The 25,936-nt window shown below is 45.3% G+C and overlaps 2 gene segments (V, D, J or C); both read left to right on the plus strand.

Moving 5' to 3' along the window:
- The window catches only part of LOC115461315, a 37,438-nt gene extending 35,447 nt beyond the window's left edge, over positions 1–1,991 (plus strand). The window contains 1 exon segment of the C gene segment in view: positions 1,529–1,991. Within this exon segment, the coding sequence occupies positions 1,529–1,791 (263 nt within the window).
- Positions 1–25,936, plus strand: part of LOC115461302 — a 1,201,995-nt gene that overhangs the window by 1,049,718 nt on the left and 126,341 nt on the right.

The following is a 25,936-nucleotide window of genomic DNA, read 5'->3' on the forward strand; positions in this document are numbered from 1 at the left end:
GAGAACAGAGGATCAAAAACATAGAGGTTGCTGTTTAGAAGTGCCTTAGAATTGCACACTTCCCCTCCGAAGGGACACCACCTTGTAAGTGGTGGAGGGGCTTCCGTGTTTCAATGACTCAGAGGGCTATGCTGAAGGGTTACCCATATCAGACAGGCCTCTGAGGAGAAACCAGACAAAGAGTGTCCCAAATTAGGGAGAGGGGAAAGATGGTGACCTGAAGCTCGTACACTCAACGGCCCAGCTGTCCTCTGAAGTTCAGTTTTTGTTCACTTGAAATTTCCTCTTTGCATCGCAGTTGTCTTAACAGAGGAAGGGGACAATGGGGGGTCAGCCGCCGATGACCAGCGTTTTGTCCCCTGTGCAGCAAATGTGGGACCGCTGTGTAACGAGCTGCCCATAGATGACTGGGTTGATGAGTCCTTTGATTAGCGCCGACGAAGGAGCGTCGATGCTCTTGGACCTGGAAACAACTTCATCGCTCAAAAATCATTTAACCACCATGCCCAAAGGAGTGGAGGAGTGAGTCAGGAGTGTATGCTGAAACGGAAGTCGTTTACAGCTGAACCCATGTCGGCGGTTCTACTCCTAAACCCTTAAGAGTTATCAGCTTGGAGTTTTTGGCTCCCGTGGAGGTTGCATTGAATGTCATCTGGAGGGTACTCCAGGACCTGACGGTGGTAGAGAATGACTTTTCTTCAGATAGTCTTGTTAATGAGCCACATGGATAATCTAATCGAATCCTTTGAGAATATACAGCAAATGAAGTTCTACTGAAGTAGGAAACGGTTAAGATTTGAAAATGATAAAAGACCAGAAAAATTTGAACAAAATTAATATTGTTACAGATGATTAATATCGAGATTGTTGTTTTCCCAGAGTTCCGGGTATGACTCCTAATGTTTTTTTTCCTTTGAAATGATTCCTCTTAATATATTAATTCAAAAGGAGTGAAGCCTGTGAAACTGGGATTACTTTAATCAGCAGGAATTGGATTGGAGATTCAAGGGTTTGTATTGTTAAACAATTTCTGGTTTTAAAAGGGAAAAAAATGAAATCAGGTGTATTACTTTCACTAATATTGGACAATAAGTATGTTTCCAATTAAATTGATGGACTATGCACCGTTATGGTCTTAAAGAAACCAACCCAGTTGATCAATTTGGAATAATGATTTAGATAAATAATAACTGGGGATAATCGGGTTAATACCACATTTTCTTTGTTTGCTGTTGTTTAAATTGATCTCCTTGTCTTGTTTCACTCTCCCTATTTATTTTGTGGTCTAAGAAAGAGAAAGATTGTATAAAATCCATTTATCTTTTTGAGATTGTTTTCTTCTAATATTGTTTTAATGTACAATCACCTCTGGTTTACTGTTTTGCAAGTGATCCTTGTAAAATGAAAAAAATTATAAATAAATGATTAAAAAAAAAAAAAGAATTGCACACTTGTATAATTGTTGCTTACTTCTCTCTGCAATGTTTTTCATCATTAAAATGTTGCTTTTTTTATTTTATTTTTGCAGAAAGGACAAAATCATCACCTACTGTATCCCTAGTCCCACCTTCAAAAGAGCAACTTAGTAAGAAGTCAGCAATTCTTGAATGCGTCATTAAGGACTTCTATCCAGTTAACTTAACTGAGATGTGGGAGGCAGATGGAAATACCATCAATAACGGTGTGGAGAAAAGTGAGAAGATGTTAGACACTGACCTCACTTACAGCCAGGGCAGTCCCCTCATTCTCAACGATTGGATTTTCAGCTGTAAAGTTGTAAACAAGACCTAGTCATCACCTATCGTAAAGAGGATAAAGAGCCATCTATTTCCTTATTAGCTTTTGTTCTGCCTTTTTAAATATTACATACTGTATAATTCTTATTATCAGCAGTCAGAATTAAGATCTTTGCTCTACCCTGTCAGTCGCTGAATGTATTGAATATAAACTGTCCGCAATAGCCTTTAAAGTCTGTTTTTCGACTTTTATCACGTAAAGTTTGAAAAATAAACACATGAATAAAAGATGAATCTGGCTCTACTTTTTTTGAATTATTTTAAGCAGGGGAGTCAATGTTGGGTTAACATACTTGATATATTCTTATTATATTTATCAAGGGCTGACATAAGGGGGTGGCAAACAAGGCAATTGCCCTGGGACCCCATACTACAGGGGGCCCTCAATCCTGCCTCAAACTGAAGAAGGCATAGGCTGAAAACCAGCTTTGGGGACCCCTCCAGATTAAGTACTAAGAAGCTGATCCTACTGTTTACAAATGGCAGTTGTTTGTGCCCTCGGTGTGCTTTGGTGAGGCATAGTGTGCATATGTGGCTTGTAATTAACATGAAGCATTATACACAAGCCACAACTATCAAAGATCAAGAGTATCAAAGTCAGTGGCCAACAAAGAAGGCAGGGAGCCTTGGATCCACCTGCAAAAGGCTATGGAACAGCTGACTTTGTATGTCCCTGTCAGCCGTGGTGGAAGTGCAAACTGGGGACAAATCCCATTCACAACACCTGCCTTTCCCCTGCACAACTGAGCCACCTGTCATTTTTGGTGGGCTTTTATACTAGCTTCAAAAATATTTCTTCATAGCACTTGATGTTTCTGAGTTTGGGCCTTATTCAATAAAAGTTTGTTCCATAGGTAAAAAATTATAAATAGTTTATTTTTGAATAAGGTGCTTTTGTTTCATGAGATGATCAGATCCACTTCAGTAAGGGTCTCTCACAGAAACTTAAGAGAACAATGATGTGCACCATACAGTAAGAGTCAGTGAATGATCATTTCTGATGATCTTAATGCTTACAACCAGAGCAACAAGGTAGTAATGACTAGGGGGGTAGCAATAAGGGGGTCTTGGGGGCACAGGCACCCCAATTTTGACTTAAGAACCCCCCCCCCCCCAAGTCCAGTGCACAGCTTAGGCACCAAGTATACAACCATTCTTGCCTGCTGCCATCTGTCCTCTCTTTCTCCCCCCACTGTAAGCTCCCCATCCATCATTCAGAAGTTTTCCTTCCTTCTTTCCAGCTGCCACCAATGCCAGCCATGGTGATAATTACAAAGCACAGCTAGGGGGACAACAACTCTCCATGCTGCAGCTGCTTCCTTCCAGCCACCCTGCCTCCTCTGAAAGAGGAAGTTGTATCAGAGGAGGAGGGGCTGGCTTACAGAAAGCAGCCGCAGCATGCAGAGAGTCGTGACCCCCTGCAGCTCTGCTCTGTAATTATCACCATGGCTCACATTGATGGCACTGGAAGGAAGGATGGAAAACTGTTACATCATGGTTGGGGGGGGGGGGGCTATGGAAGAGGGAAAGAGACATTAACAATGTGTGGAGTGGGGGCAGGGTGAGAGACAGAGGGGAACAATGGAGCAAGGGGCAGGGAGAGAGACTGGAGCAATACAGGAGAGGCAGGGCAGGTTGAGACAGGAGCAATGCGGGAGGGGTGGGAGGCAGGGAGAAAGACTGGAGCCATGCAGGAGGGGTGGTGGCAGAGCGAGAGACAGTAGCAATGCGAGGGGCATGGAGAAAGATGGGAGCAATGTGAGGGGGGTCATGGAGACAGACAGGAACAGTGCTAGAAGGAGGGAGAGAGAAAGAAGTATAGAGTGGAGTGGGGCAGGGTGACAGACAGAAGCACTGTTGGTAAGGGGCAGAGAGACACGGGCAAATACAGGTGGGGGTAGAGACAGACAAGAGAGGCAATGCTGAATGGTTTGGGAGAGAAAGATAAAGGATGGAATGGGGAGAAAGACAGGCAAATGTAATACTGTGTAGGAGGAGAGGAGAGAGAGAGAGTCATTGTTCAATGCTGAATGGTGAAGGGGGAAGTGGGAAAAGAGAAGAGTAGAAGATAGATGGGCTGGTGATGGAGAGGAACATTAGAAAATGTATGAGACTAGGAGAGGAAGAAGGGGAACAGTAGAAGATGGATGGGACTTGGGGGGAGAAGGGTAACAGAGTAGAACATGGATCAGACTGGGGTTTTGGGGGAAAGAGGAACAGAGAAGAAGATGGATGACACTAGGAGGTGGGAGGAAAAGGGATGGCATTAAGGGGTAGAAGAGAGAGAAGGGAAACAGAGAAGAAGATGAATGGCACTAAGGGGTAGGGGAGAGAAGAGGAGAACTTGCTGAAGGAGAACAGAGAAGATTTCTCAAGTGTAGGAAAATAGAGAAGATGACTGGGACTTGATTTAGTGGGAGAGTGTTGGGCAGCAGAGCAGGAAATTTTGGATGGGAGAGATAGAGTAGGAATTTTGAGGGGATAGTGAGTACTTGGCAATTAGTAGATATGAGTGTGGGTATGTTGATGGCCTGGAAGAATGAGTGAGGGTATGAAATGAGGGCTAAGGGAGAAGGGATGAAATGTGGGGAAAGGTTGAGACACAGAATACACTATATATATATATATATATATATATATATATATATATATATGTCTTTGGATATTTTTATGTATATTTTTTATGCTAAATTTATTTTATGAATATTTGTCATATTTATTGTTTTTAGACTCCTGAGGCAGGCCTGTGGCCGAAACACAGTTCCTGTGTCGAGTCATTGAATAAAGTGGTACCTTGAAATCCTATATCCTGTTTCCCTGGAGTCATTGGTCCACTTCCCACTCTTTTCACACTGCAACAAAATGAAGCCATGCACCGGCCAGGCCATAGCCCGATGCACACCACTGCCGCTTCTGCTGATTTCCCTCCTCCACCACCCCCAAGATGTAACTTCCTGTTTGAGAGGAGGCGGAGCAGAGGAGGGAAACTGGCAGAGGCACCAGTGGCACGCATAGGGCTATGCCCCAAGTATGTCTTCATTTCTGTTGCAGTCAAGTTGGGAGGTAGTGGCGTGAACAAGGAGTTTGACATCAAAATATTGAAACTCTTAGGTGGGTCTCCCTTGCCCTCTTCTCCGCGCAGCCATTATCCTTGTTTACCCAAAACAAAGTAAACAAATCTAGGAGTTGCTCTATCCAAGTTCTCATTTTTTCTATTGTTCGTAGCTTTTTTATAAGATCTCATATTTTTAAACGTGCCGGTTAGTGTAGCATATGTCTGTACACAAAGTCGTTAAATCGCTACAGGATTGTGAAAAATTACAGAAGGACCTTACGACACTAGGAGACTGGGCGGCTAAATGGCAGATGACGTTTAATGTGAGCAAGTGCAAGGTGATGCATGTGGGAAAAAAGAACCCGAATTATAGCTACGTCATGCAAGGTTCCACGTTAGGAGTTACGGACCAAGAAAGGGATCTGGGTGTCGTCGTCGATAATACACTGACACCTTCTGCTCAGTGTGCTGCTGCGGCTAGGAAAGCAAATAGAATGTTGGGTATTATTAGGAAAGGTATGGAAAACAGGTGTGAAGATGTTATAATGCCGTTGTATCGCTCCATGGTGCGACCGCACCTTGAATATTGTGTTCAATTCTGGTCGCCGCATCTCAAGAAAGATATAGTAGAATTGGAAAAGGTGCAGCGAAGGGCGACTAAAATGATAGCGGGGATGGGATGACTTCCCTATGAAGAAAGACTAAGGAGGCTAGGGCTATTCAGCTTGGAGAAGAGACGGCTGAGGGGAGACATGATAGAGGTATATAAAATAATGAGTGGAGTGGAACAGGTGGATGTGAAGCGTCTGTTCACGCTTTCCAAAAATACTAGGACTAGGGGGCATGCGATGAAACTACAGTGTAGTAAATTTAAAACAAATTGGAGAAAACTTTTCTTCACCCAACGTGTAATTAAACTCTGGAATTCGTTGCCGGAGAAAGTGGTGAAGGCGGTTAGCTTAGCAGAGTTTAAAAAGGGGACAAATCCATAAACCTCTACTAAACGGACTTGGAAAAGTCCAAAATTCCAGGAATAACATGTATAGAATGTTTGTACGTTTGGGAAGCTTGCCAGGTGCCCTTGGCCTGGATTGGCCGCTGTCGTGGACAGGATGCTGGGCTCGATGGACCCTTGGTCTTTTCCCAGTATGGCATTACTTATGTACTTATGTACAGTGGAAGAATTGGTTTCATCGGTTAGAGTACTCATTTGTTCTACATTTTTAATCATTGTGGGGCCCAAAAGTGGTCTGCAGTGCTGCAGGTGCATTTTTTAGATGCATGATGGTCTTTTTCCTGAGCGCACCTGGAAAAAAGGGATTTTAATGGATGTGCAGCAAAATGAAAACCAGTGTGCATGCATTTTCAGCCTGAAAATTTAATGCCACCCATTGATTTAGCGGTAAGGTCTCACACACTAACTGGGTGGTAAGCATCCAGCACATGCCAACTGCCGATTACCGCTAGCTAAGTGTCCCGCAGTAGAAAACAAAAAATATTTTCTACCGCGTGTATTGGGTGCATGCCAAAACTGGGATTACTCTCCGGCTCACACGGTAGCCAGGCGGTAGTGACAATTTGACGTACGTTGGACGTGCATAGGCACCTATCCAGCTTATAATCGAAAGTGATTGCTGGCTATTTCCCGACATAAATCAGGAGATGACCGGCGATTTCTTAAAAGCGGCGAAATCGGCATAATCGAAAGCAGCATGTTTGACAGCATCGACGCTTTCCCGTCGCTTCGCCGACGAACGTTCAAGGGGGTGTGTCTGTAGATTAGCGAAGGCGGGACATGGGCGGGAATGGGCGTGGGTACCAGATGGCTGGCTTTTGCCGATAATGGAAAAAAAAGCGGCGTGAAGCAGTATTTCGCCGGGTTTACTTGGTCCTTTTATTTTCACGACCAAGCCTGAAAAAGGTGCCCCAACTCACCAGATGACCACTGGAGGGAATGGGGGATGACCTCCCCATACTCCCCTAGTGGTCACCAACCCCCTTCCATACTAAAAACATAAAAATAAAAATCTTTTTGTGGCAGCCTGTATGCCAGCCTCAACTGCCGTACCCACCTCCATGACAGCAGAATGTGTTCTATCCTCTGACAGCCTTTCCCTGGTTCCGATGTGGCCAGTGGTGTGCTGGTAAAATTTTAACAACAGGCTCTCTCCCCGGTCCACCTCGGCGCCCCCCCGTCCACCACAGCACCCCCCCAATCCACCTCTGCGCCCCCCCATCCACCTCGGCGCCCCCCCCAAAAAAAATTGCAGAGCTGGCTATAGCCGGGAGAGGGGGGGGGGGGGCAATGCATTACTCTCTCCAGGAAAAAAAAAATTAAATGATCCCAGGTTCCAATCTAATTCATGTTTAATATGGGATAAAATGCCATAAATAAGTAAATAAATATAAACTTTTAATGTTCAGCACCTGATTCTCAAAGTGGACATATTCCAAACACTATAATGAAAATAAAATTATTTTTTTCTACCTTTGTTGTCTGGTGACTTTGTTTCTCTGATCATGCTGGCCCAGTATCTGATTCTGCTGCTCTCTATCTGTTCCCTTGACTCCGTTTCCAGGGCTTCCTTTCCATTTATTTCTTTTCTTTCCTCCTTTCTTCTTCATTTCTGGTCCTCACACTTGACTGTACAGTGGATCCAGCTTCTGCCTATTTTCTCCATCCATGTGCAGTTTCTCTCCTCACTTCCTTTTCCCTCATCTAATCTCCTTCCTCTATCTTCCCTCCATGTCCAGCATTTCTTCTCTCTCCCTTCCATCCATGTCCTGAAACTCTCCTCTCTCCCCTATCCTCCTCTATCCATCCATACCCAGCAATTCTCTTCTCTCCCCTGCCCCCCTACCCATCCATGTCCAGCAATTGTCTTCTCTCCTCTGTCCCCCTCTATCCATCCATGCCCAGCAATTGTTTTCTCTCCCCTGCCCCCCTCTACCCATCCATGCCCAGCGATTCTCCTCCCTCCCCTGCCCTTCCCTCCCGCTTCCATCCATGTCCAGTGATTCTCCTCCCTCCCCTGCCCTTCCCTCCTGCTCCCATCCATGTCCAGCAATTCTCCTCCCTCCCCTGCCCCCATCCATGTCCAGCGATTCTCCTCCCTCCTCTGCCCTTCCCTCCCGCTCCCATCTCATGTCCAGCGATTTTCCTCCCTCCCCTGCCCTCCCCTCCCGCTCCCATCTCATGTCCAGCGATTCTCCTCCTGCTCCCAAACATGCCCATCGATTGCCCTTCGCCCCCACCGTCCCCTCCCGCTCCCATCCTTCTTTTTTAAATACCTCCTCGCCGTTGAAGCGCCGCGTTAAAGTCCTGCTGCCCGTCTCTAGCTTTCCCTCCTTGCTGCAGTTCGCGTGAACTTCGTGCCATTAGTCCCGCCCTAACGTATGACATCATACGTCAGAAGGCGGGACTAAGGGCACGAAGTTCACGCGAACTACAGCAAATGGAGGAAAAACTTGGGCAGCAGGGCTTTAATGCGGCGTTTCAACGGCGTGGAGGTATTTAAAAAGGATGGATGGGAGCGGGAGGGGACGGTGGGGGCGAAGGGAAATCGCTGGGCATGTTTGGGAGCGGGAGGGGAGGTAAGCATGGCGCCCTACTGCCATGCTTACCTCCTGCAATGGAGCCGGCTCGCCCCGAATAACAACCGGCTCGCAAGAGCTGTCAAAATTTAACAAGCGGCTCTTGCGAGCCGGAGCGAGCCGGCTCCAGCACACCACTGGATGTGGCTCTCGGGTGAGTGTGACACCTTTTCTGTTAGGTGCCCTGCAGAGTCACATTAGCAATGCATTGTGGTGGGTGTAGGGTACTGGGCTCTACTCCCATGGTGCTTTTCCCCCTGCTTACTGGATCAGAGTGTGCCCTGTTTTGTTTCCTGTTGTAGTCCATGAGGTAGTAGTGGCCATTTTTGTAAGCCAGTTTTAGATCCATTTCCTGTGTTACCCACGTTAGAGAACGTAGTTCTTACCTTGAATGGTGCTGAAAGAGGGCATTGTACAGCATTCTGCCAGCTCTGACCTACTGCTAATCTCATTACCAGGGAGACTCTTTGCCAGTGGGGCACAACCTCTGATCTGCAGTTAACTGTGAGTAAACGTGCTTATTCCAATAAAGGACTTTTTCAAAGGCTGCCCAGGTGGTGCCCTGGCATGTAAGGGGGACCAGTGCACTAGAAATGCTGGCTCCTCCCACGACCAAGTGCCTTGGATTTCGCCGGGTTCGGGATGGCCGGCGGTTTTTTCCATTATCGTTGAAAAACACAACCGGCCATCTCAACCCCAGCGAACTGCAAGGCATTTGGCCGGCCAATACCATATTATTGAAAAAAAAGATGGCCGGCCATCTTTTTCGATAATACGGTTCCGGCCAGCTGTTGCGCCGCTGCCAAAATACATTGCTGTCCATGTATTTAGTTGGCGCCGTTCAATTATGCCCCTCCACGTGCCTTTGTAAAAGAGCCCCTGTGTTTTTTGGAAGGGCTGGTTATAGGGACTCCCTGTATTCATGCAGAGAATGTTTATTTTTCACCTAGTAAAGAAGCACCTGATTCTCAAAACATGATGTCCGTTTTGGTGGCCAACAATCAAACTTATTATTTATAAGCACAACTTTAAAAACAAAACAAAACATTTTTTAGGTTGAAACCTGGGAGAAGACTGATCTTAGTTGGCCCCCACTTATACCATTTATTACAAACTTTAGTAAGATCCTTTTTTTTTCTAAGGGAAAATACTTAATAACTAGCTCAAGAGGTGTAACCATTCTTATATATATAATTTTCTATATATTATTAAAGAAAGTTTAACTTACCACTCTGCATGCAAACCTGCACTGGCAATGTCCCAGAAATCCTGTGACTGAATCTGGCAACGATCACTGAATGGAAGATTTTCTTATTCAGGAGTCTTGCACCTGAACCCGAATAACTTTCTTGTAAATAACATTTTTGAGTGGAGGAGTGGCCTAATGGTTAGTGTGGTGGACTTTGGTCCTGGGGAACTGGGTTCGGTTCCCACTGCAGGCACAGGCAGCTCCTTGTGACTCTGGGCAAGTCACTTAACCCTCCATTGCTCCAGGTACAAATAAGTACCTGTATATAATATGTAAGCTGCATTGAGCCTGCTATGAGTGGGAAAGCATGGGGTACAAATGTAACAAAAAAAAAATAAAAAAATAAACGTGTATCAGGAAATCCTGCAGCTTGAACCTAAGACACAATCTCATGCTTATGGAGTCCTGTCATCCGGCGTCCTGGGTGACTCTTGACTCCCCTCTTCACAGTCTGAGGGCACCAATATTTTTAGGCTGCTTGTATCCCTTCCCAAATTAACATGAACCAGCCATTCTCAACCGGGAGGGGTAAAAGAAACCAAAGCTACATTCCTATGAGAAAGTCAATTTTATTCACTTACCAATTACAAATACAATAGTTTCTCATTAGAGATCAATACAGTTACATGAAAAGATGTTCACTGTCTGTCTCTGAAATACTATTCTGATTTAGCAGCTTATATCGTTTGTTTCAGACAATGATTTATATGGCTTTTTCTGCAAACTATCCTTCTCACAGATTATTATCTGGTTTCCAACATCTGGTTTCGTTAACGTGTTTAAACCACATTCTTCCTGTTTGTTTACACTAGTTTCTTTCCCAGGCCTACTTGCCCCCTAAGAGTATCATAATAGACCATAAATTCCAGAGTCATGCAGGCTCGTCATCTCTGACAGATTTCAGACTCATACAGACTTATCAATCTTTGGCTTTTTAACCCTTTCCATAGTGCATATCTGTGCTCATAATTTTACAAGATCCCTTACCTGAACCTCCAAGGAACCCTGACCTGGCCACCACCATTGGTTCCGGTCCAGAAAGTCCCCGGGTGAAATCGAGTGCAAAACAGGAAACTCCCCAAAGAGCACAAAAATCCCTGGAACTCTGGCTGGGCTGCTCTAAAATCGAGCCCCCAGCTTCAGCGAGGCAGGAGATATAATTAACATGAATGATGTACCAATGAGTTTTGATATTCCAAGTATAAGAACAGTTGCTGAGCGAAGCAAAAAATTGCAGCTGTTATAAACCAGTTTCACTGAAATCTCAGCATGTGCTGCAGATGGCAAGAAAAAAATCATTGTTAACATTCAACTTTGTGGCAACCTGCAAACTGAATTCAGTTAAGAAGTGGTTGAATCAGTGGCGTAGCCACAGGTGGGCCTGGGTTGGCCGGGGCCCACCCACTTAGGGCTCAGGCCCATCCAACAGTAGCACATGGTAATGAAAATGCTGCTCTCCACAATACTGGCACCTTCGCATGCTCAGTTTTCAGCGCATGCCTGCTGCAGACTACCAAGATGGAGACTAGAGAGAAGCATTTTCCCACCAGCTGAAAAATGTTTTTGATGTGGGGGTGGGGGAGAGAACATTTGGTGCCCACCCACTTCTTGCCTAGGCCCACCCAAAATCTGCTGTCTAGCTACGCCCCTGGGTTGAATGCCGTTGGAGCCCATGTAGCAGTCATCTTTGGTGGACTTATGTACACATTACAGCCTTTGGATATAGTTATTAACCAAGCATTTAAATGTCTCATTAGAAAAGAGTGAGACAAATGAATGTATGAAGGCACACAATTATTCACTTTCCGGGAAACAGGATATTGGACTAGATGACTATTGGTCTGACCCAGTATGGCTATTCTTATGTTCTTAAGTCTGGAACTGGGTTGACACTGCATGGCAGACCATGAAACCGCATTCCATCACCAATAGATTCCAAAGAGCAGGCTTACTTAAAGAAGCAATGTCATTTGATATAGACACTACTAAGAAAGAGGTGTCATATATTTAGGTAGAGTAGGTATTTTTCTATTCCTGGAGGGCTCGCAAGAAAAAAAAAGAGCTAAAGTGGGAATCAAACCTGGGTCCTTTGGTTTATAGTCAACTACACTAAGCACTAGGATAATCCTCACACTTGCTTCCTGCACTGTAAAGAATGTCTATAATACCTGAAGTTATCATAGAGCCTGGTATCAACTTCCAGTTTCACTTTCAGAGGAGAGGGAGGAGGACAGCAACCACTGGGGGATTAAGGAGGTGTCATACCTTAATCCCTCTATGGACAGCTGCCCAACCAAAACACCTTTCTGTAACCTAGATGTGCCCAAATATAATTATACCCCAGTTCCAGCGGCTTATGTCAATGCTAGATCTGTTAATATGGCTCTCTTGCTGAATGATCTTTTATTTGACTTAGATTTGGGTTATTTTTTTTTTAATTACTGAAACATGGCTCTCTGAATTAGATAGCCCTCAGATTACACATTTAGGTCTGGCTCGTTATAAATTACTATGCTTTATTTGATGTTATCTCATATACAGTTTGTCAGTTTTCTAAGTTACTTCTATCGGGAGATTTAAATTTACATCTCAAGAATGAATTTGATTGTGATGTTTCTAATTTCAAGGCTTTTCATGCTCTTGTGATTTATTTCTGTTTGAAAATGGTCCGACACATGAAAAGGGTCTTTGCTGCAATCGGGCTCGTTGCCAACAGATATGGGAAAGATTATCTTGACACCAATACCGAAATACTCTGGATTAGATATGACTTTATTGTCCAGTTACAGACCAGTGGCGTGTATTTCTATCTTCACAAAAATAATGGAACTGTATGTCAGTGGTGTTCCTTGGTCGGTTGCCACCTGGGGCGGATCGCTGCTGCATCCCCTCCAGGTGCAACATCGTCCATCCCTCATTGGTGCAGCATGACACTGCCCTCCAAGGTGCAGCATCATCCCCCCCCCCCCCAGCGCATCACCTCCAAGCCTCCCCCTGGGTGCATTTTTCTTACCTGCTGTAAATTTTAGCCCATATGCATTGACCTCCATGTAAACAGCACAATGGACTAGATTCTATATATGGTGCCTGTAATAAATTTAGGCATGGTTTATAGAATATGCCTAGTTGGTTTATAGAATACACCTAGCGGCCATGCCTGTGCCTAAATCTAAGCGCGTACCAGTTTACATAATATGCTTACTAAGTTGTGCTCGTAAATTCTAATTAATGCCAATTACTGTCAACAGTTGCTTGTTATGGGGCAATTATCAGTGCCGATTGGCTTGTTAAGAAATTAAGTTGCGCACACAAATCCAGAATACAGCTGGATTTGCACACACAATTTCGATCACACTATAATGAATCGGGGGAATAAGTCCTTTGGCTTTGTTAACAATTGCTTCATATACATACTTAACAAAACCATTACTCACCAAAAAGAAATGTGCTCACCATCAGCAACAACACATTGCACAGGTTCACTAGAAACCACATTTAGCATCACATAACACCCCTGTACCAAGGGGCAGTTTCAGCACTTTCATGTAAACAATATTTGTTTTGCAGTGGGATTTAAATACATTTTCTTCCCTGCTTCTTCTTTCCAAGAATTTTTTAACTTATTTGTTTACATACTTTACTCTCCCAGTGATAACAAACATATATATATCTACCCCATAACAGTAAATTCAAGACAAGTTCTTTGTACAGTTAAACAAGATATAAGCAACTGGTCATAGTTATAGTGTGTGTAGCAAGCTAGTCCAGGTGCATAGTGGTGTATAGTCAGTCACCCTCTGTATTAAAAGCTTGGGAGAAGGTTAATTAATCTGCACAAGGTCACAAAAAGTGGCATTTGAACTCTCTTTTCACTGGTACTGAGTCACTAGGCTACTCCTTCAAGGTACAGCTTGCCAACCAGAGTTTTGTGATTCTTGGAGCCAGATTTAAGTTTCAGGTACAAGTAAAAGAAAGTACAAAAGCCCACAAGCCAGTTGTAAAACAGTACATTTGTTGTCCAGGGATTTAGTCTGTTGCAATTTCAAGTAGAGGAAAAGACAAATCCTTGGAAGAAACTTACATGAGTAAAAATCTTCTGCAAACACCTGTCTGACATCAGCCTGAGTGTTAAATTCAAAAATCAGAGAGAGTCTCACAGCCCTCCTTGCACAAGTTTGTATTTGCAGTTCACAAGGTATTAACATTTGTTCTACTGCCTAGTTTTGCAGATCTCTGTGGTTTATAATAAAACAAATACAAATATGGAAATCAGAAAAGGACTCCAAGGAAAATGCAATCATTCCAGAAGAGCCATAGCAGTGGAGAGTAAACAGCTAGTGTACCCAAGAAGTATCTCTCAACCACAAACTCAAGTACCAAAAGCAGCCACAAATAAAGTAAACCTTTAGTTGTCCTTTGTACAGCGCTGCATAACCCTAGTAGCGCTCTAGAAATGTTAAGTAGTAGTAGTAGTAAACCTCTTTAGCAAACCTTCTGAGGGCAAGCATCCAGGAAGACTATTCCACAATACAGGAACTAACCCCCCCCCCCCCCCCACCACCACCACTTGTGAGTGGATTACCAATGCACTATAGATGGTACCATAACCTCTAGTCTACCATGCGACAGATCTCAATATCTCAGTAGTCTACATGACTGATAAGGGTTGGCCAAATCAGCAAGATAAAATGGGAGCATTTCATAATAAGCCCTGTGTGTTAACACAAGAAGCCTAAATCTAACTCAATGAAACCAAATCCTTACCCTCACCCGACCCCCCCCCCCCCCCAATCACACACACACACACAGACACACACACACACAGAGTACAGACCTGTGGTGAAGAGGTGCTGAAAGGAGAGCTGCTGTACCCTGTGGCTGCTGAACAATGCAGAGGGGAGGGGGCCCCCCTGCAGGAGGGCCCCAGGCTGAAAGGCCTAGCACACTTGGAGCTGAGAAACACTATGAAGGGGAGGCTTCCTCCACCCAAGCCCCAAGCATGCAACCAGGAGAACCAGGAGAGCCCAGGCCTGTGGACGGAGGAAGGACCAGAGCCCAGCAGCGCTTGCTGAGGAGCCAGCTCACCCTGACTGTAAGTCCTGGCCATAACATTCCTAAGCTGGGTGAAGAACAGGGGGCAAGAAGGCAGGGCCCGGGTTCCAGAGCAGGGTTCTCTGCATCCAGTATCAGAGGAGAGGTGGTGGAAGAGAATAGCGGAGAGTCTGAAGAGGACGTTAGTGAGGAAGAAGAGGAGGAGAAGGAATCCAGGCCTAGGGCCTGGCAGAAGAAAGAGGCCCAGCATATGACTCCTGAAGAGGTAATTAGATCAGTGAAGAAAATGAATCGAGTAGAAGGTGAAATAGAGGTACTGAGGAAGCGGCTGAAGCTAGCAAAAACTATGTGTAACCTGGCTTCCACTGGCCCACGAGACAAGTATGTTAAGGGAGTTGAAGCGCTCCAGAAGCGGCTTACAGCAAAACAAAGGCAGCTGCAAAAACTAAAGAACTGCAGAGATAATCCCCTTCGTGAGGTTTTCCTGAACAGGGAACGCATGCAGCAGACCCAGACGCAGTCCCAGATCCAGCAGGAAGCAGAACCCAGAGACACACAGGACTCCGTGGTTCCAGACACCCCAGAGGCTATGCTGGAAGGGACAGCAGGGGAAGTGAAATGTTGCAGGAATTGAGATAGGAATTTGTGATGCTTCAGGAGTCAGACAGCACACACCAGAATGAGAGAGAAATCTTCTTTATTTGCCAGCAAACAAAGCAGGACATCAGTTCTAGCTCTCTTCTCTCTCTCTCAGCTCTTTGTGTCTTTCTCTCAGCTCTCTGTGTCTTTCTCTCAGCTCTCTGTGTCTTTCTCTCAGCTCTCTTCTTATGCTGTCTTCTCCTTCTTCTGTCTGTTCCTTCTGTCCTTCTCTTTCTTCTGAGCTCCTTCCTTTCTTCTTTCTGACGTAAACTGCTTCTGCTCCTACTTAAATAGGGTCCTAAGCCCTCCTCCTAGCCTAGCCCCCTTTACTCCCAATTGGTTAAGACATTGATTGGCTACCTTGCCTCAACCAATCAGCTCCATACAAATATCAGTTACATAGGTTCCAGACATCCTAAACTGACCTCTGACCTGGGGCCCCTTTCACCAGACATTTGGTCTCCAGAACTCTTACATTTCTCATTATGATTGATGTCTCATCTATAGCTTAAACTGGATTCCCTTAGAGACCAAGAGGCCCCATCTAACATTGGTTATTCTCATATTCCTAGTCTGGTTCATACTAACTGCTAACTAAACTCTGGCATTCATTAAAGAGGTCAAAAGCCAGGCTTACTTAATAGCATACATATCAGGTTATTACTTCCAAGACCATTTCTGCATTTTACCTATAATTAATCAAGGAGAAAAGAGCTGACTAGTTCTGACCTTTTTCACCTCTCAGCTCTATACACAGAACTAGCTAAGACCATAGTTAATTCAAAACACATGTTGATCTCCTCACAGCAGTCTTTGCTTGAAATGTCAGACAAAGAGTAATACAGGATTTAACAGACATTCTACATAGACACAAAACTTATTAATTTACACAGAATACAGCATATTCTAAAATAAGCATAATCAGATATATCTTATAAGATATATCTATATCTAAGCTATCTACATATTAAGCACTTCTAAATAGTATTTCAGCCTATTCTTAAACTACAATATGTCATATGTCTGGCTCGTGCCTGCTTACAAAACTATTCAGTAAGCCTAATAATTTACAGATGTGCCAGCTAGCATTGGCAATTCACAAGGGACAGAGTTTCATTTCTCACTGACCTTTCCTAACCTTAGCTCGGCCAAACTAGACTCTAATTAATTCCAGCCTGCATTCCTTCACTACTTTCAGAACTGAAGAGAATTCAAACTTCAAGCTTTTAATATCATTTCTTATATATATATAATTATTTCTCAGAGTTAACACTTTCTTTGCCCATGGCTGCCTCATTCTCCCCTTTGAGACTAAAATCAGCTTATGCAGAGATAAGTCTCACTACTCAAACTCTGGAGATTAGTGATCCTAACTAGGAATAGACTTATGAATCACCATTACCCTACTTGTTAAGGTCCGACGGCATACTGCCGAAGCACATGAGGCCAAGAAACAAAACAAAAACCCTGCTAAAACTAAGACTATTAGGGAAATGAACAAGGGACGTATCCAGGAGGTCAATGACCACCACCAGGAGGTAAGGTCTAATCCTCCTCGGTAATCCTCCACATTAAGGCTAGCCAACTGTAGGACTTTATCCATAGCATGCCTAACTACATGCGTCCTATTTATGACAATAGTACAGCACTCTGAAGAATTTAGCACTGTGCAGAGGCCACCCTGAGCTGCAAAGAGATAGTCAAGGCCCATACGGTTATACCGAGAAACTATACTTAATTCATTAATTTGATCCTGCAATGCATTGACTACCACGTTCAGCTCATGAACTAGAACATGGAGTAGAGACTGAAGTCTCCGGGTAGCCATACCTAGTTCAGTAATACCCGCTACCGGGCCTCCAATTGGAATCCAGGCTGTGGCAGAAAGGGCTACAAGTCTCTTTTTAGTCAGAGGATAAGTAGAATTGATATACTGGAGGGCTAATTCAATCGCCTCATCCTCTGTGGCAACGGAGGAAGGTAAGGACAAAGCCTCTCGCTTAGAGCGGTGCGGGGATAGTGGCTTAAGAGGAATAACTTTAGGAAAATAATTCAAGGTTACCAATACACAAAAATCATATGTGGAGGGAAGAATCATGTGGAGGACATTATCACAGAGCCAGTAATGACCAAGGAGAGGGTGAGGAAAGTTCCCAATAAATGTTGGCTCAGGCTGGACAGGGTACTTAGGGTGCCCATAATGCGAGCCCCTATCCCAGGGGGAACGAAGACGAAATGGAGACTTTGCACACCATAAGCGCCAATCCCCAATTGTGACAGGCTGCTCATTTGTTAGTAACTCTTCATACCCCGGGGACTTATGAAAGTAGAAAATAAGCTTGGACACTATAGTCTTCTCAGTGGTACGCTTAGGAGCCAGATAATCACCTGGGTCATAATCTACAGGTATGGTAGCAGGGCACATAGGAGTACCTGGAGAAACTACCCACACAGATTCTCCTTTTTCTGGAAGAACATTAGTATAGTTACAGGGAATGGGAAGAACAGTTGAGATGCTTCTTGTTAAACAAAACACTCCAGAGGCTGGATAGGGAGACGTAAAAACTGGCCTTAGAGAAGATTCAGAGGGGGAAGTAGCATTATAAAAGGACCACCAAGTATAATCCTGGCTCCAAGGACCTGAACTCGAAAAGTAGGGAGGTATAAGAGCTGGGAGCTGCACAGGGACAGGTACAGCTGGGACATCTGTGGTATAAGGAGAAAATCGGGAACACACAATACAAGGGGAAGTAATCTTTGCCTGGCTAATTAGTTCCTGAACAGAGTGTAACCAAAGGTTGGAGCGAGTTGGGGTATTAGGAACAAGGAGGCAAGGAGTAGAAAACAACAAAAGCATCCAAACTACTAACATTTTCTTTCTTCCTAATCTAAAACAAATACAGCAACTAATTAAGCAATAATATTTCAACAGTCTGTGCTAATCACAGATTACTCTCATATAATGTTCTCAGTCTTTGAGTTCTTATACCAGTTGGGATAGACCCTCAACTGACAAGGATCAAGCTTTCAAATTCCAAGAAAGCCAGAATCAGGCAAGAAAGAGTCTCAGTGTGAAGCCGAAGTTCAGCCGCTCCTGCAGTATGCAGTTGACCCTTCTTTTCAGCTAGTAGATTCTTTGGTTCGGGTCAAGCGCAACTTCAATGGCTCCGCTGGATCACTTTCTGCTCTCCACTGTTTAGGCTCCGTCTGATCCGTGCTGGGCTCAGTCTGATCAGCAGACTTAATTCGAGACCAATGGACCCATGGAGTTATCCCTGCGACCTTCACAGCTGCAGGGGTAGAAAGCAAAACAGTAAAAGGTCCTTTCCATCGGGGCCCCAAAGGCTGGAGCTTCCAGTCTTTCACCCAAACTCTATCCCCTGGCAGGAAGGAATGTACCTGAGCCTGGAAGGGGACAGGGTTTATTTCTCTCACATAAGACTGAAGCTCAGAAATGATCTTTCCCAGGAGGGCTACCTGCTCCTGCACCTGGGTAGACCCTAAAATCCCTATGTCTCCCTTAATTCCCTGTAAAATGGCTGGGGGCTTCCCATACACAATTTCAAAGGGAGAGAGGGCTGTTCCTTTAGTTGGGGTGCATCGGAGGCGGAAGAGGGCTAGTGGCAATGCCTGTGGCCATTTCAATTGGGTTTCCTGACAAATCTTTGCTAGGCTATTTTTCAAGGTTCTGTTTGCTCGCTCAACCTGCCCTGAACTCTGGGGACGATAGGCACAATGCAATTTCCAGGTAATGCGCAATGCGCGGGACAGGGCCTGAAGTGTAGCTTCAACAAAGGCGGGACCATTATCTGAACCTATGGCAAGGGGCAGTCCATACCTGGGGATGACATCCCTAAGGAGAGCTCGAGCTACTTCTGTGGCTTTCTCAGTGACTGTAGGATATGCTTCCACCCACCCAGAAAAGGTACAAACCATAACTAAGAGGTATCGGAACCTACCGCTCCTGGGCATTTCTGTGAAGTCTATAACTAGGGACTCAAAGGGTGTTAGTCCTCTAGACTGAACTCCTGGTGGAATACGGGGTCCCTGACGAGCATTATTCTGGGCACAGAGAGTACATCGGGCAGAGGCAGTGGCAACCAGACTATCCAATCCTTCCAGCACCACTACTCGACTGAGTAGACGGGCTAGTGCTGTTTTCCCTAAGTGTGATAGGTCATGAGCTTGAGACACTACAGGCCAAGCTAGGTGGCGTGGCACCAGAACTCTGGTATCAGGGAGATGTAACCAGCCATCAGGTCTCCTTACTGCACCTTCTTCTTGAGCCCATTTCTCTTCCACTTGGGTATACATAGGTGTCCATTCTTGCAATCGGATTTGGAACAGGGGAGTCACAGTACTTGCTGGGGGTCCTCGAGCAGCTTCCTTGGCCACCCGATCAGCATGGCGGTTCCCTCGGGCCACTGGAGTATCTATTCTTTGGTGTCCCCTGCAATGAATAACAGCTACCTTCTTAGGGGCCCACACAGCCTCTAGCAGCTGAAGTATTTCGGGTCCATACTTAACAGGTTGGCCTGCAGCATTTATGAGTCCCCTTTCCTTATACAAGGCTCCATGAGCATGTAGAATTGTAAAGGCATACTTAGAATCAGTATAAATGTTAGTCACCAGTCCTGCTGCTAGCTCCAGAGCTCGTATGAGGGCCACAAGTTCTGCTTTCTGAGCTGAAGTTCCTTGGGGCAGGGCTCTTGCTTCTATCACCTTGTCCTCTGTCACCACAGCATAGCCTGCCAATCGCTTGGAGTTCTCCACATAACTGCTTCCATCTGTGAAATAAATTACATCTGGGTCCCTCCAAGGAACATCTTTAAGATCTGGTCGACTAGAGTACACTTCATCCATAGTTTGGATACAGTCATGATCTGGTGGTCCCTCAGATGCTGGCAAAAGAGTAGCAGGATTGAATGTAGCCACTGTTTCCAGGTGTATCCGTGGATTCTCACACAAGCTAGCTTGGTACTTAACCATGCGGTTATTTGTAAACCAATGGTTGCCCTTATACTCCATGAGGGTGAGAACTGCATGGGGGACTTTAACAACCAGTTCTTGCCCCAAGGTCAACTTATCAGCTTCCTGGACCAGTAAGGCTGTTGCTGCAATAGCCCTCATGCAGGCTGGCCATCCTTTAGCCACTCCATCCAGCTGTTTAGACAGGTATGCAACAGGCCTCTGCCAGGATCCCATCATCTGGGTCAGCACACCCAGAGCAACCCCCTGTCGCTCATGGACATACAGTGAGAAAGGTTTCTCCACATCAGGAAGGCCTAACGCAGGGGCTTGGAGTAGGGCTTTCTTTATGGCAATGAAGGATTGTTGAGCAGTAGGTCCCCATTCAAATGGTTCCTTTTCACCCCCCTTTGTGGCTTGGTAAAGGGGTTTCGCCATCAATGCAAAATTTGGAATCCAAATTCTGCAGAATCCAGCTGCTCCCAGGAATTCCCTAACTTCTCTTCTGGACTTGGGTTGGGGAATTGCAGCTACCGCTTGCTTCCTACTAGCATCCAGTCTCCGACTTCCCTGGGAAATGCAAAAGCCCAGATACTTCACTTCTGACTGACAAAGTTGGGCCTTTGAGCGTGAGACCTTATAGCCTGCATCCAAGAGTAGCTCCAGCAATTCTCTGGTAGCCTCAAAACACTCTTCCTGGGTCACTGCTGCAATCAGGAGGTCATCTACATACTGGAGTAAAACTCGCCTGGAAGGCTCAGATTTAAAAGTCTTAAGGTCTTGTCCTAGGGCTGTCCCAAAAATAGTGGGGGAATTCTTGAACCCCTGTGGCAGGCGGGTCCATGTATACTGAAGCTTCCTTCCTGTTACTGGATTTTCCCATTGAAAGGCAAAAAGCAATTGACTGGCTGGGGCCACCCGAATACAAAAGAAGGCATCTTTTAAATCTAGTGTTGTGAAATGGGTAGCTCCAGAAGGTATCAATCCTAACAGGACATATGGATTAGGCACTACAGGGTGTAATGAGATAGTGGATTTGTTGACCACTCGTAAGTCTTGGACTGGCCGATAGTCCTCAGTCCCTGGCTTCTGAACTGGCAATAGTGGCGTATTCCATGGAGACTGGCAAGGACGAATAATTCCATGAGATAACAGACGATTCAAATGTGCTTGAATCCCTTCCAGAGCCTTTCTGGGAATTGGGTATTGACGAAGATGGATTGGCCGGGCACTTGGAAGTAAGTCTACATGTACAGGAGGAATATTTCGGGCCAACCCTGGGGGATTATCTTCTGCCCATACCCCACTGACCTGAAAGCTGTCTGCCAGGGGTAGGTCAACTTGGCCATGCGACTGATGCAGCCGCCATTCTTCTTCAAGAGGGCAGCAGAAACTCAATATACCCTTAGGGCTGGATGCTGGGGGCCGAAAGGAGACTGAAGTCTGGCCATCAGAGTCAAAGGAAATTTGGGCCCTAAGCTTGGACAGCAGGTCTCGACCTAACAAAGGGATTGGACAGTCTGGCATATACAAGAATTCATGAGTGACTATGTGTGAGCCTAATTGGCATCTACGGGTTGTCAGGAAAGGCCTCCGGTTCTGCACCCCCGTGGCTCCCACCACTCGGACAGTTTTTCCAGACACAGGCGCTAATCGCTCCGTCACAACAGAATGTTCAGCTCCTGTATCAATCATGAATGGAATTGAGCGGCTCCCTATAGTTAACTTGACCATAGGTTCCTGGGAGCCCAGTTTGTAGGAACCCGGTCTGTCCTATTCGTCCCATTCTGCCATCTCGGCTATCCCGATGATGTCAGATTCAGGAGGCTCATATCTTCCCTCTCGAACTCGGCCTCGGCTTCCTCGATCTCCTGGTCCCCTTCTCAGTCCCTGGCGCCTCTGGGGGCATTCATCTTTCCAGTGCCCTCTTTCCTTACAATAGGCACACTGATCCCTCTCCAATCTTGGTCTGAGATTCTCCCCCCTTGGCCGGGATTGATTGAAGGAATCTCGGGGCCTGGCTGGTGGTCCGGGGTCCCACTTTGGCTTCCCATTAGCTAGAGGTCGACCTCGATTAAGGGTGGAATTAGTAATGGCTGCCGCTAAAAGGTCGGCCTTCTTCTGCATCTTCCGGTCAGCCTCTCGGCGCACCTCCTGATCTCTATTAATGAAAACCTTGGTTGCGATCTCAATTAGCTGGGTGGTATTCATCCCTGCGAATCCCTCCTGACGCTGCAACTTCTTCCGGATATCTGGCATACTCTGGGCCACCAATGCACTATTCACCATTCTCTGATTTTCTTGGGCTTCAGGGTCAAATGGGGTGTATGTTCTGTAGGCTTCAATTAGTCGCTCTAGAAAGGCCCCAGGGGATTCAGTTGCCCCTTGGAGAATTTCAGAGACCTTTGCCAGATTAATGGGCCTCTTTATGCCTTTCCTCATACCTTCCAGTAAGTCCCGGCAATAGCCAGACAACAGTTCATAGTGCTGCCCATCATTTGGATCCCAAGCTGGAGCTGCGCGAGGAAACCGAGCTCTAACCCATCCCTCTGGATCCTGTGTCCCGTCGGGAACACGCTCTCGCGTGATGGCCTCAGCATTTTGCAAAATCTTCCGCCTCTCCTCAGTTGTGAAGAGGGTCAGGAGAAGTTGTTGACAATCAGTCCAGGTTGGGTTATGGGTGGCCATAATGCTAGTCACTAGGTCCACCACTGCCTGAGGCTTTTCAGTATAAGAGGGGTAATGCGTCTTCCAATTCAGGAGATCAGTGGTTGTGAAGGGTACATACTGGTAGGCCTGTGCCTGTATAACCTGACCCTGATTATTAGGATCCGGTCGAGTGGTAGTTACCTGACGAAGTGGCAGAACTCTCGAGGAGGTGGGAATGGAACCTGAGGTAGAGCTAGGAGCTACCCTCCTATCATGCTCAAAGGTGATTGCAGCGGGTCTAACCCATTCAGTGGAGGTAGGTTGAAATCCTGAGGGATGGGGAGGGATACTCATAGACTGAGAGGTGGTCACAGGTGAGTCAGTCCATTGAAAGGGATGCCGGGCCCCTAATGAGTGGGTAGGGGTACTAGAGGGAGAGGCTGGGCTGTCAGGAGTTGAGGAGTCAGGGAGTGGAGCCCAAAGTGGGTCTACAGAGGTTAACAGGGGAGGATGTGGCACAGAAGGGTAGAGGCCAGGTGAAAAGTCCAACCTAGGGTGTGGCAGGTTTGGCACAGGAGGGGAAGAACTATCCGGAGAAGCCTGTGCTGGAGAGGCTTGGGCTGGGCGGCGTGGATCTCTGGGGGCGGCACGGAACCCCAACAATGGGCCATAAGGTGGTGGCTCAAGGTCTGAGGGGTCATCAGAGAGTATGGGTTTCTCAGACAGGGTAGGGGCGGAAGCCACCGATTGGGTGGTAGGCTTCCTAGGGCTCTTTCCCTCTTCTAGTTTAGATTTTCTAATCTTTCTTTGAACACGGCCTAACATGAATTTTACTGGGGATCCCATATAAGTTTTCAACCAAGAGGGAGGGTCAGTCACAAGGCTGTCCCAGGAATCTATATAAGGGAGTTGTTCAGAATATTCTGGTTCTCCTACAACTATGCTGTATACCTTCCGGATTACTTCAATATCTAAGCTGCCACTAGGGGGCCACCCCACTCCCATAGATGGCCACTCAACTTCACACAAGGTTCTTAAAGTACCTGAGCTTAAAGTCTGTCCATAGTCATTAATTAAAAAACCTTTTTTAAAATTTCTAAGCATACAATCTAGGGGGGTAACAATTTGTCTAGATGATGTCCCACCCATAATGCTTACAGTTACAACACACAAAAAGGGAGGGAGTTTTTGAAAGTGCAGTAAGGGGTCCGCACTCTCGAGACACTAGGTGACAGACAACAATCGCTTCCTTCCGTTGCTGACCAATTGAACTCGCGTTAATTGGAAATGCAGCTATAAGAAGTCCGCACTCATTTAATCATTCACTCATCACACATTCCATACAGAAAATCCCACCCAACAATTTCAGATTTCTCAAATACAGATAAGCTCAAGCGTTTTCGCTTCTAGTCCCCGCGACTAGGAGGTACTAGGGCCTTTGCTGAGAATTGATCAGATTCTCCTTCCCTCCTTCTTGAGGGGCTGGTTTACAATTTTCTAGCTAGAATTACAATACAAAATACAGAATACATACCCGGCGAATGTTCTCCAGTCAGTTGGGTGCTGGGATTAATGCAGGATTCATCCCACCGCTGCCACCAAGAATTGTTGCAGGAATTGAGATAGGAATTTGTGATGCTTCAGGAGTCAGACAGCACACACCAGAATGAGAGAGAAATCTTCTTTATTTGCCAGCAAACAAAGCAGGACATCAGTTCTAGCTCTCTTCTCTCTCTCTCAGCTCTTTGTGTCTTTCTCTCAGCTCTCTGTGTCTTTCTCTCAGCTCTCTGTGTCTTTCTCTCAGCTCTCTGTGTCTTTCTCTCAGCTCTCTTCTTATGCTGTCTTCTCCTTCTTCTGTCTGTTCCTTCTGTCCTTCTCTTTCTTCTGAGCTCCTTCCTTTCTTCTTTCTGACGTAAACTGCTTCTGCTCCTACTTAAATAGGGTCCTAAGCCCTCCTCCTAGCCTAGCCCCCTTTACTCCCAATTGGTTAAGACATTGATTGGCTACCTTGCCTCAACCAATCAGCTCCATACAAATATCAGTTACATAGGTTCCAGACATCCTAAACTGACCTCTGACCTGGGGCCCCTTTCACCAGACATTTGGTCTCCAGAACTCTTACATTTCTCATTATGATTGATGTCTCATCTATAGCTTAAACTGGATTCCCTTAGAGACCAAGAGGCCCCATCTAACATTGGTTATTCTCATATTCCTAGTCTGGTTCATACTAACTGCTAACTAAACTCTGGCATTCATTAAAGAGGTCAAAAGCCAGGCTTACTTAATAGCATACATATCAGGTTATTACTTCCAAGACCATTTCTGCATTTTACCTATAATTAATCAAGGAGAAAAGAGCTGACTAGTTCTGACCTTTTTCACCTCTCAGCTCTATACACAGAACTAGCTAAGACCATAGTTAATTCAAAACACATGTTGATCTCCTCACAGCAGTCTTTGCTTGAAATGTCAGACAAAGAGTAATACAGGATTTAACAGACATTCTACATAGACACAAAACTTATTAATTTACACAGAATACAGCATATTCTAAAATAAGCATAATCAGATATATCTTATAAGATATATCTATATCTAAGCTATCTACATATTAAGCACTTCTAAATAGTATTTCAGCCTATTCTTAAACTACAATATGTCATATGTCTGGCTCGTGCCTGCTTACAAAACTATTCAGTAAGCCTAATAATTTACAGATGTGCCAGCTAGCATTGGCAATTCACAAGGGACAGAGTTTCATTTCTCACTGACCTTTCCTAACCTTAGCTCGGCCAAACTAGACTCTAATTAATTCCAGCCTGCATTCCTTCACTACTTTCAGAACTGAAGAGAATTCAAACTTCAAGCTTTTAATATCATTTCTTATATATATATAATTATTTCTCAGAGTTAACACTTTCTTTGCCCATG

This window comes from Microcaecilia unicolor, chromosome 2 (genome assembly GCF_901765095.1).
Source record: "Microcaecilia unicolor chromosome 2, aMicUni1.1, whole genome shotgun sequence".
Classification (NCBI taxonomy): Eukaryota; Metazoa; Chordata; class Amphibia; order Gymnophiona; family Siphonopidae; genus Microcaecilia; species Microcaecilia unicolor.